Raw genomic sequence first — 13,235 nt, forward strand, 5'->3', positions numbered from 1 at the left:
TTAATTCGTCGTTTGCAGAGGATTATCACTTACATATGCAATGTTACCCAAGTCTAGGGATTATGTAATTAAGCTTGATATATTTATATATCCTGGGATTGCAAGTACTTCTTGGCATTTATCATAATTGTTTTATTATTGTATAGCTTTAACCCAGTTAGAATAAGGAGCTGGTACCCTCGTTATGAATCACCCATCATACATTTGGTTTCTTACTTTGTTTTTAATTTTGTACTACTTGTCTTTCTGATATTTGATGTTGGCATAATATGAATATTTGCATTATTTGTCTAGAAAGGTACTTATGCCTACTGTTGACTGCAGTGGTTATAGCAGTGTTTTATTAATTTTTCTTCTATCTGGAAGTAGAGCTATGCAGAGCACTCTGACAAAGTGAGAGTTGGGGTGGGAAGTTGAAGCTATGCCAGTGTGCTGTCCAAAATTTCCCATCATGTAACTGCAGTATGTGTTGCGTTTTGCACTTGGTAGTGTTAGGTAGCTGCTTCTTCAGTACTGTCCTTAAGTGTTTTCTGCTGGGTGCTGCTGAGAGCCAGCAGACTTGATATCCAGGATATCTAAGAGGGTCAGGGGAACCAGGCAGGCCTAGCAAAATAGAATGTTTCAGGAGCTGGCAAAACACTCCAAAGGAGGTATCACTTAGTTTTGAGACCATGTAATTAAAGGCACTGTGTAAATGTTAAGTTGGGATCAGGATGAACAGTTCAACCTTTCTGCCTTCCTTCCTTGTAGAAATGATGAGATAGTGATGCCAGAAGAACAGACAGGCCTGGTAAAGGAAAACTATATCTGGAATGTCCTGCTACATCGTGGTGCCACTGATGAGGGAATATTTCTCCACGTGCCTCCTGGAAGCTATGATCATGATCTCTTCACGATGACGTGGGGGCCAACCATCGCAGCACTTTCTTATGTTTTTGACAAGAGCTTAGAAGAAACAATCATCCAGAAGGCTATCTCTGGTTTCAGGTAACTCTTGCCTTCATTAAGACCTGGAAAAGTTCAAGTGTGGCCATTGTCCTCCATTTACCTGCTGGAGACATCACAGCAATTGAAGAGCATTTTATTGTGACCTGTGGTCCTTTAGTTTTGTTCTGTCATTTGTATTGATTCATCCCGTCTTGGCCTCTCTTGGTTGCCACTCACTGTTTGGCTTGACTGCTCTGTTGTAATAAATCAAAGTGCCTGGGGTATGTATTTTTGAACTCCAACCTGGTTACATTTAAAAGACCTGCTGACGTAGCTGTGCTGCATGGTACTGAGGAGAAAAATGTCACTTTTAACTTGCACAGCAATGCTGGCATAATCCCTATATATGAATAAAACCTCTCATGTGTACGAGGCTATAACTGTGGCTGAATGGGATGGGGGATTTTTTTTTTTCTTTCCTAGATGACCAGTATTAAAAGAAATCAAACTGGAACAATCTTTGGTCCGGTCCTGCTTAGATCCAGTCCAAATGATGCCTTAAGCATAGTTTTAAAGCTCTGTTAATATACTGCTGTAGCCATGATCTGTTGGAAACTAGACCTTCAACTCTACTGCCAATCTCAGCAACTCTCTCTTCTGTCAAGACAAGAGATTAGGTGTATTGGCTTAGGTGTGAGTGGTCTGTCTGTTTAGACTTGCTTCTTGAAAGTGATCCTGTGGACAAATATCACGATGTATGAATGAGGATTGAGCTTATTTGAGGGATAATAATATTCAGCATTCATTATGAGTGGGTGAAGAGAAACGTCTAAAATGTGAACGGAGAGGCTCTCTGATTTGCTGTCTGGTAGACAGACTTGTCTGTCCTGACTAACTACATAATTTTCTGTTTTCTTCTTCCCCAGGAAATGTGCAATGATTTCTGCTCACTATGGCCTTAGTGATGTGTTTGACAATCTCATAATTTCTCTCTGCAAGTTTACAGCCCTCAGCAGCGAGGTAAGTTTGCAAGGAGGGGAAAGAAGCATGGGTTTTAGTATATCAGAGCTATCTTCCTCTATTAAACAGTAATACTTGCTTATTTTAGTTATCACTATATCTGTAGGTTTCTATCAGCCTCTGCCTAGAGTTTTCTGGAAGAGGCAATGGAAAGGGTATAATGAAGTAGGATTTCCATAGGACAGGTTGAAATACACACGTTTCCTTCTCCTCACTCACAAGTGGCAGTGCAGAGCAGAATGCCATGATGCAGAAGTGTTTATTCCACCTACTTGATCTGAGGAGACTTAGATCTCCCTGCAATCAAGACAGTGATCATCCATGATCCTGAGCAAGTTTATGCATTTCAGCTATTGAATATTTAGTTATAGGGCTTATGCGGTGCCAAGAGGGGCTGTTTTGTGAGCTGTTCTTCAAAGTGTGGGGGCTGTGCACCCACCCAGTGTAAAGGGTTTAGAAAAACAAATGGTTTGAATTGTTGGACGATACGTGGAGTCTTGGTAATAAAATTGGCTGTTAGCCCCAGTTTTGGCAAGCCCTGAAGACCATTTCCATGGGTTGTACCGCGGGGATAAGTTCAAGGTACAGTGGTTAGTGTAAGGTTTGGGGTTTTTTGCCTAGATCTGTTTGTGTGCTACAGTATCAGCCTGTTTTTCCCCAAGGCGTTTGGTAGTGTGTGCTTTGTGCTAAGGAGAAAATGACAGCAATTCCTTTAAAAGGTCAGAACTTGCAAAGAATCTCACAGCATTGCTCTGAGAACCAGTGCAAGATTCACAGTGAGCAGAACAGAATTGCCACACATACAGAAAAAAGGGAAACAAGATCATTCAAGACTGAAAGCATGGGAGGAAAACAGGCCAAGACAGGTGATACTTTTAAATCCCTTGAAGGGATAGCAAAAAGGCAACAGCCCTGCAAATTAATCCAGCTAATGGAATTGGACTGCAGGGAAATGGGATTGTTTGGACTGAATGCTTTGGATCACTTGCATTCTAGCATTGGTAGCAGTAAAAATGTACCAGGGTGACTATTAAAAGACGAAGAAATCCCAAGCAGTGAGGTTGCCTTAGATTCCCTCTTCCTCCACAGCTCACAACAGTGAAGATGAAATACTTGATCGTCTCCAGGCATACCAGACCTTGAGACTACCAGTAGATAACACACACAGAGGAATGTCTGCCATGAAACAACTGTTGGACACAGATTTACACAGTTAGAAACAACTAGACTAAGCCCTCAGAGGCACCAGCTATTGCCAGCTGCATCCCATCTAGTTGTGACACTTGAGACTGGAATCTGGAGCACTCCGAGGTTTGTGTAAATTAAGCAAGCATGTCTTTTGGTGATGATGTAGAGAATCAGGGACTTCTGGATTTGAAGAAGGCCCTAAATTCTTATCTTTGGCCAGATTCCAAGTGCACCAATTACTTTCTGTTGTCCTAAATTCCTGTAAGGCTTGGAGACAGTAGTGGGATATGGCAACTGAACAAATATTTGAAAGACAGTCTGGTGAAAGGGGAGAAGGAGGGGCTGTCTTCAGGACCTGAGGAGACAAAACAAAGAGCAACTGTTAGAAAGCAAGGGAAGAACATCAAAGTATCACTTAGCTGCTAGTCACTTCCCAGGCCAGATCATCCTGGTGATCATCCTGTCCGAGCACTGCAATTGCTATGCCTGGCCACTTTGGCTGGAAGAACAGGAATGGAAAGAAACAGGGGCTGGGGGGGGAGTGGGCATTAAGTGTGTTAGGAAGAAAAAGTGCCCCACTTCTTGATCCACAGTTAAAACTCATACTGACTCAGCGTATAAGTAGTAGTAGTAGTAGTTTTGGCGGCAGCATATACTTGATTGGTTTCAATGACTTGGCACGCTTTTTGTGTTTTGAAAAGCTGTGAGTGCGTTTAACAGATTATGGGGAATTGTGATCCAGTAATTGGCAGAGACAGCATGTCAGGGTTCATCACTCTTACTTTGAATCTTGCTGTTAAGTAGTGGTAGGGGTAGCTTTGCAGGTCAGTAATGATCCAGACATAGTTTCCTTCTCTAACAGTAGAGCAGAGTAATTGCTGCTTCCAGAAGAGATGTGGTACTTTTTGTAGAAGGCTTTGATCATGGAGTGAGTTCCCATAGCAGAATAAATTAGTGTTAGTGAGTTTTCAGCAGGCACTTTCAAAATGTTCTGTATTGCTGTTGTCCTTGGAGATCTTATATCAAAGTGTTTCTGTGATTCAGCTTGTATCAGGTAAGCCATCTTGTCCTTGTTTTTGTGCAAAGTTGAATGTGAGCTGAGGAGTTATCCAAGCATCATACACAGAATTGTTGTCTTTCCTATAACCAGTTCTGAACAGCCTGCCCTAATTTGTCTTGAAAAGAAAACATCTCTTACTGACAGATTGCCACCCCCTCTTCTTTCCTGCAGTCTATTGAGAACCTACCCACTGTTTTTGGAAGTAATCCCAAGGCCCATATTGCAGCAAAGACTGTGTTTCATTTGGCCCATCGCCATGGTGACATTCTGCGGGAGGGCTGGAAAAACATCATGGAGGCCATGCTACAGCTTTTCCGAGCAGAGCTGCTGCCCAAGGCCATGGTGGAGGTAATAACAGCTGGCCTGCGGGTAATTGAAGAGTAGGGGAGTGGGAAGCCAGTTTTTCATAGAACCAGTTCAAAGAGGAGAGCTCTCTTGCAAAGGCCTGGCTTTGGTAAAGCGTGTGCAGAGCTAGAAAGCCTGCGAAGGGTGTAGCATTCGAGTTATGTGCAGGCTCCAGCTTCTTTTGTAGGGTTTTGGGTTTTTCTCGCGTTACTGTTTGTTACATTTGAGAAATTCTAGCATTCATTTCACTTGAACAGATTTTGAATATTGTGCAGAAGGACGTGCTTATAGGCATGAAGTGTTAGAGCACAGCATTGGTATGGCCAGATGGGGGTGACACTTTACTGGGCGTCTTCACTGGGGGTGAAGAGCTGAGGGTGACTGCCAAACACATGGGCAGCTGGGTGTAGTGTTTCAGCACCAAGTGGAACTTCATGGGCTCGGTGGGGAAGGCTACAAAGAAGTAGACAATTGATCATGTATGTGTTCTGGTCTGTCTTCCAGGTTGAAGACTTTGTGGATCCTAATGGCAAAATCTATTTGCAACGTGAGGAGACACCATCTAACCGGTGAGTGCTGTAGATGGCCCAGGCAGTCTTTTTCATACCAAAGCTGGAGAATAATACAATTTCTTGTTTCCTCACTGATGCTGGTGTCTTCTGATTTGCAGTGGTGAATCTACAGTGCTGAGTTTTGTTAGTTGGCTCACCCTTAGTGGGACAGAGCAATCTGGTATGAGGGGGCCATCTACGGAGACACAGGAGGCAAAGCGGGCGGCTCTGGAATGCATAAAGGTAACATACAGGCTGTAAAAGAACCTCCTTTTCCTGGTGGTGACAGTACTGTGTGGATAATGGGCAACAGCAGCATAAATACGCATGCTTCTAGGCAGTATTGCAGGTTCCAGAGGACTTGAAAATTGCAAGAAACTACAGATGCACCTATCTGCGTTGACAGCTAAAGGGTCTTATGTGCTGCTGTGCACAAATGCAGTAATGCATGAATACAGGAATGAGTCCCCACAAGAGGCTGGGATCTGCCCCTGGCTTCACAGTCCTATGATTAAAGACAAATCAGTAAATTCTCAAATGCCTAATGTTTTCCAAGACAGTGTTAAGGCATATGGTGCCAGCAAATGCTGAACCTAGGGTTTGAGCAGTGTGTGGACAGAGGAGTTATCTGCTAAAATCTGTCTAGCACAGATCAGGTCTGATAAAGGTAACTGATGTTAAAGGAGTGAACTAGCTGGCAGGAATTTTCCTCCAGGTAATTGTGTTAAAGCCACTATCTGTATCTTTCCTGGGAACAAACTGCTTCTGGAGAATGTTTGTATGCCTTCCCCATCCCCCAGATGCCTAGTCCTGTCTTGTGTCTTTTGCAGCAATGTGATCCTGAGAAGTTGATCACAGAAAGCAAATTCCTTCAACTTGAATCCCTCCAGGAGCTCATGAAGGTGAGAGAAATACTGGGCAAGGGATTGAACTGGTGATGGAAGAAGTACGCTGCGCATGATAATGGATATGTGCTGTGTACTTGTCTAGCTCCTCTGTCCCCAGAGGAAGTCTTGGACCTTTCTGGGATATGAAACCAGTCATTAGTTTAGCTGTTACATGTAACTTCTGTGCTGGCAGCCACAATTGCTTTCGTAGTAGAGGAAAACATTAAATTGTGGAATGCATTCTAAAAGCCTTGAGGAGGTCAAGGTAAGTGTTTGAAAATATGTGTGGCTTTGTAGGAGCTTAAGGTTTTTCTTCTTTCCTGGTGTGCTGTGTGCCTAATGAGAACATTCTAAAAGGCCACTTTAGAGGCAAGAGCTGTGCAGATTTATTTCGACTGTGTGCTTCTAGGCAGCATGGTACCTGGCTGCTGTGGGAGCCCTAACAAGGCTGAACTCACTAGCCTTTAGGCTAGAGAACTTCATCTTGCTGGGGGAGGGTAGTTACTTACCTGGTTCTAGTAGTGGCTTCTCAGGCTACTGTGGAGTGTGAGACCACTCCAGAGTGTGGAACAAATCTGGCCGCTGCTCACCATTTCCAAAAGCAAAAAGTGCAGTGCAGCCCTTGCAGGGATGCTGTGTGGCTCCTTAAAGCACAAGTGCCCTTTCCCTTCAGGCTGCTGTAGTTGCAGTTCACTGGCTTCATCAATAGGGTGCGTGACGCTATTGAGACTTGTGCTAAAACAAAAGGTTTATTTGTCAAAGTTTGCTGCAGAGGTTCAGAAGAATAGGTATTGAGCTTCAAAATAAAGATGCTAAATGAGTAAACCCCAAAGAACAATATTTAAAACAGCTAAAGGAGAACTTTCTGTTTGGATCACACAAAGACCACTATGTTGCTGGCCCACTGTACAATCTCAGTTCTGGGGAAACGTTTTGCTCTTACCCCTTTTATGTCAGGAATTCTCCCTTCATATACAAGCTGATGGCTTGAGGGGAATAGTTCCAGTATTTGTAGTCATTCCTAGGTATGTCTGCCTTTTCTGTGCTTCACGTGTTCCTAGCCAGCAGCTGCTGGCTTTCAGAATTCCTCTCCATCCGAGAGACTTTGTCACAGTTCAACATCTTTTAAGTTCACACTGCGTGTCGCATAATAAAAAGAATATGGCTTTCCTTATATTTAGCTTGACTTCTATCCATTGCATTTTTGATAGACTATGCATGACCTCAAAGCATTCTGTTGGTCCTCACTTGCTGGTGCCCCAGTTTTTGGGGGCTTGTGATTCACAAACATTTCCTGGCTTTTCTAGGCTCTAATCTCTGTGACTCCTGATGAAGAGACATATGACGAAGAGGATGCTGCCTTCTGCTTGGAGATGCTTCTGAGGATTGTGCTAGAGAATAGGTATGACCTTGAAATATATGCAGATTCACTGTAAATGTCCCTGCTTTACTGCAGCTGCTGCCTGGGTCCAGGGAGCGAGTTCCTTATGTGCTTGAGTTGCCAGCTGAAGCAGCGTGTGGCTGTAATTTCAGGGCTTAGCAATTCCATGGTAGCATGTGCAAACAAGAGGGGCCATTCGCCCATGAATTAGTGCTTGATATTCTGAGATTTGGAGAATATAAACTAAACTTTAGAAGAATTCTCCCCCCGATTGCTTTGCAAGTAATGAAGTAAATAAGAGATCTGACAGCTTTGTTGTTTCTATTTTTCTGTTCTTGTGTCTCCTGGTTGGAGGTTTTTCATTAAAATGAAGAAATATCGGGTTGTCTGGAGTTCTGGGAGAGGTAGCTGGATCCCACTTGTCTCATCTCCTTTCATCCTACCCTTTCCCTCCTCCTCGTTGTGGCTAGGGACCGTGTGACCTGTGTCTGGCAAACTGTCCGAGACCACCTCTATCATCTCTGTGTGCACGCGATGGAGTTCTGCTTCCTGGTGGAGAGAGCAGTGGTGGGGCTGCTGAGACTGGCCATTCGGCTCCTTCGTCGGGAAGAGATCAGTGCACAGGTAAGGGATTTCTGAAAGTCAGTTACTGGGGTTTTGTGGCTACACCTGGCAACACAGGGAACCATTTGCTGTTGAGTGGACCCAAGTTTAAGCTGACTGTGCTGCAGGTAACAACAAACAGCTATTGTAAGTAGCTGTAAATAAATGAAGGGGGACTTCACTGTAGAATGGAGTGTAAAGAGTAGGGTCTGTTATTCTTGTCTCCTTCTCTGGCCAGGTTCTCCTCTCATTACGTATCCTGCTCATGATGAAGCCAAATGTGCTGTCCAGAGTTAGCCATGAGGTTGCCTACGGCCTCCACGAACTCCTGAAGACCAATGCTGCCAACATTCACTCTGGGGATGACTGGTACACACTCTTCACCCTTCTGGAGTGTATTGGGTCTGGGGTGAAGCCGCCTGCAGCCCTGCAGGTTACTGCAAGGGCAGATAACGACACAGGTAAGACAGGCCAGCTTTTGCTAGGAAATCTGATGCCTGCCTGCCAGATAAGCAGCTGCTTCCTCAAGCTTTCCAATTAGCAAAGGGGACTGCAAGAAAACAAAGCTGATATTAAACTACATTAGCAAGATTAAAACCAGCACCTGCTGTTCACTGCTACCCCATGGTCTGTCCCTGTCTCTACTCTGCCATTTCTTCCTACTCAGTGAGCAGCAGTCCAGGTGCAAGTCCCTGGGGGAGCAGTGGGAGGAAAACTGATATCAGTTGCAGCAGCTGTAAGAAGGTCTTTGCTCTACCCAAGGAGCACTTTCTGCTGGTAGTGGTCTGGTGCCTTGGGTAATATAGCCTTAATCTCTCATCTGGGTGTGTAATGTAAACCCAGCTGTTGTTCCTGTCATACTTGCTTTTTTTGTGGGGCTGACTCCCTTCTGTCCCTGTTTTAAGGATCTTGTACAGGGAATTGTTCTTTAAAATTCTATTTCCAAATGCATTTGTGTGGATTTGGTTCAGAGTGCCTGAACCATTCACACAAGACCAACCCACTATTTCCCACTTCTCTTGACTGTGTTAGAAAGACGGTCTTTTCAGCAAACTGTTCCTGTTTTGCTTTAGCCAGCTGGCAATGTACTTGGGGCTGACGGCTTCAGACTTTTAAAGCAAACCGCAAGAAAAAGCAAGAAAAGGCTTTTCCAGAAGCCTTCATTTTCCTCTTTGCTTTTCTAGAACTTCTTTGCTAGGTCCTGAGGCTTTGTGCTAAACAGATGGGAGAAACCCCTGTGGCCTTTGCCTTCTGGGCTAATGCTGGGCTATCTTCTCCCATTTTTATTTTTTTCCACTGCTTCTGTCTTTGCTGATTGAGCAAACTACTTGGCTGTGGCATCTTGCACATCAGAACTTTAGTTCTCTTTAGCACCTCCTGAAAATGTTTGGTGTACTGTGTTCACAGCAAGTCTGCATCTCTGCTGGTGAGTTTCTAGATAAGTCTAGATAATTCAGTGATTAAGAGAATGAATTTTCACTTCTAGATAACATTGTGTCATAGCTTAAATTCTGGCCCTTGCAAAGATCTCTGTGCTTGGGACGTGGCATTTAAGGTTATCCCGAAGGTCAGGAAAGGTAGATGTGACAGATGTGGAACATGCTAACATAGATTGCTGTTCATGAGCGAGATTTGACCAGTATTAGTGTGGAGCTGAGTGACCCCAGAGTCCGTGAGTATGTGAGTCCTGTCATTCCATGTTGTGTTTTTGGAGTTGTCTTGGCAGAACCTAACACCTCCAAGTAGTTCTTAAGGTGTGTGGTACATCTGATTCTTCTGCCAGGATCAAAGCACTGGACTTCCAGCCTTTTTTTAATGCACAGTCAGGCTGAGAAGTGACATAGCAGAGGAAGGAAAGCCCCTTCCTTCTGAAAGGGAAAGCCAAGCATACCTACAGGGTAGAAATGGTCGGAGATCTGTGCTTTCTGCTGTCTCCTGTGCATGCTCCTGTCACAGTTTTCTTCCTCTCATAGGAGGAGAAGGCTGGCCTAGTTTTTTCCAGGGCCCACTGGTGGTTCCTAGCTAATGCTGATGTGACTAATCTGGATTGTTTCTCCCTTACCCACAGCTACTCTTCCAAATTCTTGATTTGGCTTTGATCTAAAACCCATGGCTTTTGTCTTGAAGGTGCCCAGTCAGACAGCGAGGTCTCCTCCTCCTGTCATCCAAGTGACATGAGCCTGGACCGTGGCTACACTTCTGATTCAGAGGTGTACACAGACCATGGGAAGCCAGGCAAGATGCATCGCTCGGTGACAGATGTCGATGTCATGAACAGTGGCTGGCTAGTGGTGAGTAGCCACTGGGCTTCTGGTGCCCGAAGAATACTCCTAGCATGGCTGGGGGCAGAGGGTGTGGTAGGGAGAGAAGGCTTAAGACAGTGATGAGCTGACAGTGTAGAGGCTGGGGAGGAGATGCAGATGGAGAGGAGAAAGCTTGGAGGCAAATGAGGAAAAGGGAAATGGATCCTGCAGAAATGTTACCTGCCGGCTTCAGAAGAAAGCCTCTTTCAGCATGTGCATAAGGTGCTGCTTGTAATGCTACCCTCTCCTGCTACCCTATTGCTGTGCCCTGCAGGTGGGGAAAGATGACATCGACACCTCCAGATCTGCTGCTGGGCTCAGCAGGCTGGGGCCATCTCCTCTTGTCAACCAGTACAGCCTGACTGTGGGGCTGGATTTGGGCCCACATGACACAAAGTCTCTCATGAAGTGTGTAGAGTCCCTGTCCTTCATCGTGCGAGATGCTGCCCACGTTACACCTGAGAACTTTGAGCTCTGTGTCAAAACCATCCGCATCTTTGTGGAGGCGAGCTTGAATGGGGGTAAGATGGCCCTTGGTTTGATGGTCAGGATTGGGCTTGAGGTGGCCAGTCGGCAGGAAGTGTGCAGTATACTGTCAGGGGATGAGTCCCCAGACCCCAGAAAATGGTCTGCTGTGAGAAAAGTGTCCTGGCTCCTGCGAGTAGCAGGGACCTTATTCTTATCCCTCTCGCTGGGATGGAGGGGAGGTCTGGAGCTGATGTGGAGGCAGCAGTATCAGCTGTTGCTGAAGGCTCTTCCTGAGGGGTGCTGGGTGTCTCTTCAAGCAGGTAGTTGTCATTTCACACCTAGTTGCTGGGGATATCAGAAGGTGTCTGCTGTGTGTGTTGAAGGGCAGAAAATGTTGTGGTGGAGTGCGTATATGGTCTGTTGCTGCCTTTGAATTCCTAGGCTACAAGTCCCAGGAGAAGAGGGGGAAGAGCCACAGGTATGACAGTAAATCCAGTCGGTTAAAAAAAAAGCCAAAGGAGAGTTCCACACGGCGATCACGGGTCTTGAGCCAGCACCAGGCACACACGCACAGTGATGAGGACGAGGATGAGAGCATCCCTGCCAGCTACCACACTGTGTCTTTACAGGTTAGTCAGGACGTAAGTATAGCAAGGATTTCCTCCTTTCCTTTCCCGTGCTCAGGGCCTTGCTAGTGAGACACTGCAATTCTTCATGGGGCAAGTGGGGCTGCATCCTGGGTTAGTGGGCACTGGATGGCAGAGGGTGGCTCTGGTGGCAATGTGTGGTTCAGCAGTGAAAGAGGAAGACTGCAGTTTGGACAGGCAAAAGCAGAATAGCAATGGAGAGAGAAGTCCTCTGAAAAGCAGGGAGGGTGGCGTCTGGAGCTGTGAGTCTCTACAGTGGTTAAGATGGGTGTGGATCAAGGGCATCTGGAGGCATGAGCTTCATGTGGGATTAGTGGGGGGTCTCATGGGGCATCTCGCCTTCTGGAGAGGGGAGGCACTGGCATTTCAAATACAGACAACTGGGATGAGGGAGTAATTTCTCTCCCCAGCTGGTACTTCAAAGGTGTGAAGGTGCAGGCCTGCTGACTGCCAGGCTGTGGGGCCTCAGTTCAGTAGTAAAGTCACTAGAATGCTGTCATTTGTCCATACAGAGCTGCTCTGAGGGAGCTTGCTTTGTGCTTCATGCTTTTTTTGTTTTGAAAAAAAAAAAAAAAAATCAAACAAAAAATGTTGTAGAGAGTTGTCCCTGGACAGCACATGAATCACTGGGTTTCTCCATCTGCCTGGGAGAGTCAGTGCTCTGTGCCAGGAAAGGCTCCATTCTCTCTCCTGGCAGGATTAGGATGCTGTACCTGGAAGGTGGGATTGACATGGCTACTGAACTGACACAAATCTTGCTGAAGATGTCTGGCACTTGACCTCTCAGTGAGGGGCACAGACAGCAGGGCCTGATGCCATCTCCATAGCTGTATCTGGTTGCGTACATACAGGAAACAGGCTTGAGTAGCTGTGAGCCTCTTAGAATTGGTTTGGGGAAGAGCAGGGACCGGGATTGCTTGGAAAATGTTAAGTTCTGTGTGTTGCTTAATGTGATGCTTGACTTGCAGCTCCTGGACCTCATGCACACCTTGCACACACGGGCGGCCACCATCTACAGCTCCTGGGCAGAGGAGCAACGCCATCTAGAGACAGCAGGGAGGAAAATCGAAGCAGATTCCCGAACGCTGTGGTCCAACTGCTGGTGTCCTTTGCTACAGGGTAAAGCCATCCCCTTGTGATGAGAGTCAGCAGAGATACTTCCAGAATAATGGCAGCATTCAGGAAAGTTGAGGAGCCAAGAACTAACTGCAGAAAGCAGGCAGAGGTTGTTTATAGGGGCTGCTGTAACTGAAAAAGAACTTGGAACAGATCTGGAAAGGTATTTTTAGCATGAGTTAGCTGCCAGCTTGTTTCTGGACCTGAAAGTAGATTCCCACTCTGTGGCCTGAAAAACATATAATCCTTTTCTTTCTTCACACACACAGGCCCACTCCCACCCACCCCTACCCGCTCCCCCAGGGGTGCTTGATCTTCATTAGACTTTTCAGCCTAGACTAGGGAAGTAGGGATGTGACACTTTCCCTGTGGGCTTTGCCCTGAATCCCTCTCTTGCAGGCATTGCTTGGCTGTGCTGTGATGCCCGACGCCAGGTACGGATGCAGGCACTCACTTACTTGCAGCGGGCGCTCCTGGTACATGATCTACAGGCCCTGGATGCCCTGGAATGGGAATCCTGCTTCAACAAGGTAACCTCCTGGCTGGGCTGGGCATGTAGGCAGGGTAGTGTTGCTGGAGTGGCAGGTTGATGTCCTATTTCAGCACCATCTTCTTGAGCAGCTTGTTCACCACAATCACATCACAGAGTAGGGTGTTCCCTACTCTGATCCTATGAAAAGTTCCTCTCTGCTTAGGCTTCTGACAGAGCCTCTTGGTTCTGTCAGAATCCACTTGCTTC

At 46.0% G+C, this 13,235-nt stretch overlaps 1 protein-coding gene across 5 annotated transcripts in view; it reads left to right on the plus strand.

The window, feature by feature from the left end:
* The window catches only part of GBF1 (golgi brefeldin A resistant guanine nucleotide exchange factor 1), a 110,977-nt gene that overhangs the window by 94,070 nt on the left and 3,672 nt on the right, over nucleotides 1-13,235 (plus strand). For 4 of the 5 annotated variants that reach the window (XM_080400779.1, XM_080400780.1, XM_080400776.1 and 1 more), the window contains 14 exons: nucleotides 751-987; nucleotides 1,854-1,947; nucleotides 4,367-4,543; nucleotides 5,045-5,109; nucleotides 5,211-5,334; nucleotides 5,922-5,993; nucleotides 7,286-7,380; nucleotides 7,830-7,983; nucleotides 8,201-8,423; nucleotides 10,090-10,253; nucleotides 10,540-10,786; nucleotides 11,175-11,374; nucleotides 12,349-12,499; nucleotides 12,896-13,026. In XM_080400779.1, coding sequence (XP_080256905.1) covers nucleotides 751-987; nucleotides 1,854-1,947; nucleotides 4,367-4,543; nucleotides 5,045-5,109; nucleotides 5,211-5,334; nucleotides 5,922-5,993; nucleotides 7,286-7,380; nucleotides 7,830-7,983; nucleotides 8,201-8,423; nucleotides 10,090-10,253; nucleotides 10,540-10,786; nucleotides 11,175-11,374; nucleotides 12,349-12,499; nucleotides 12,896-13,026 — 2,134 coding nt within the window. The remainder of the gene's footprint in view (nucleotides 1-750; nucleotides 988-1,853; nucleotides 1,948-4,366; nucleotides 4,544-5,044; nucleotides 5,110-5,210; nucleotides 5,335-5,921; nucleotides 5,994-7,285; nucleotides 7,381-7,829; nucleotides 7,984-8,200; nucleotides 8,424-10,089; nucleotides 10,254-10,539; nucleotides 10,787-11,174; nucleotides 11,375-12,348; nucleotides 12,500-12,895; nucleotides 13,027-13,235) is intronic. The other variant, XM_080400778.1, reaches the window with a different exon arrangement.

Source organism: Falco punctatus, assembly GCF_963210335.1.
Source record: "Falco punctatus genome assembly, chromosome: 9".
Classification (NCBI taxonomy): Eukaryota; Metazoa; Chordata; class Aves; order Falconiformes; family Falconidae; genus Falco; species Falco punctatus.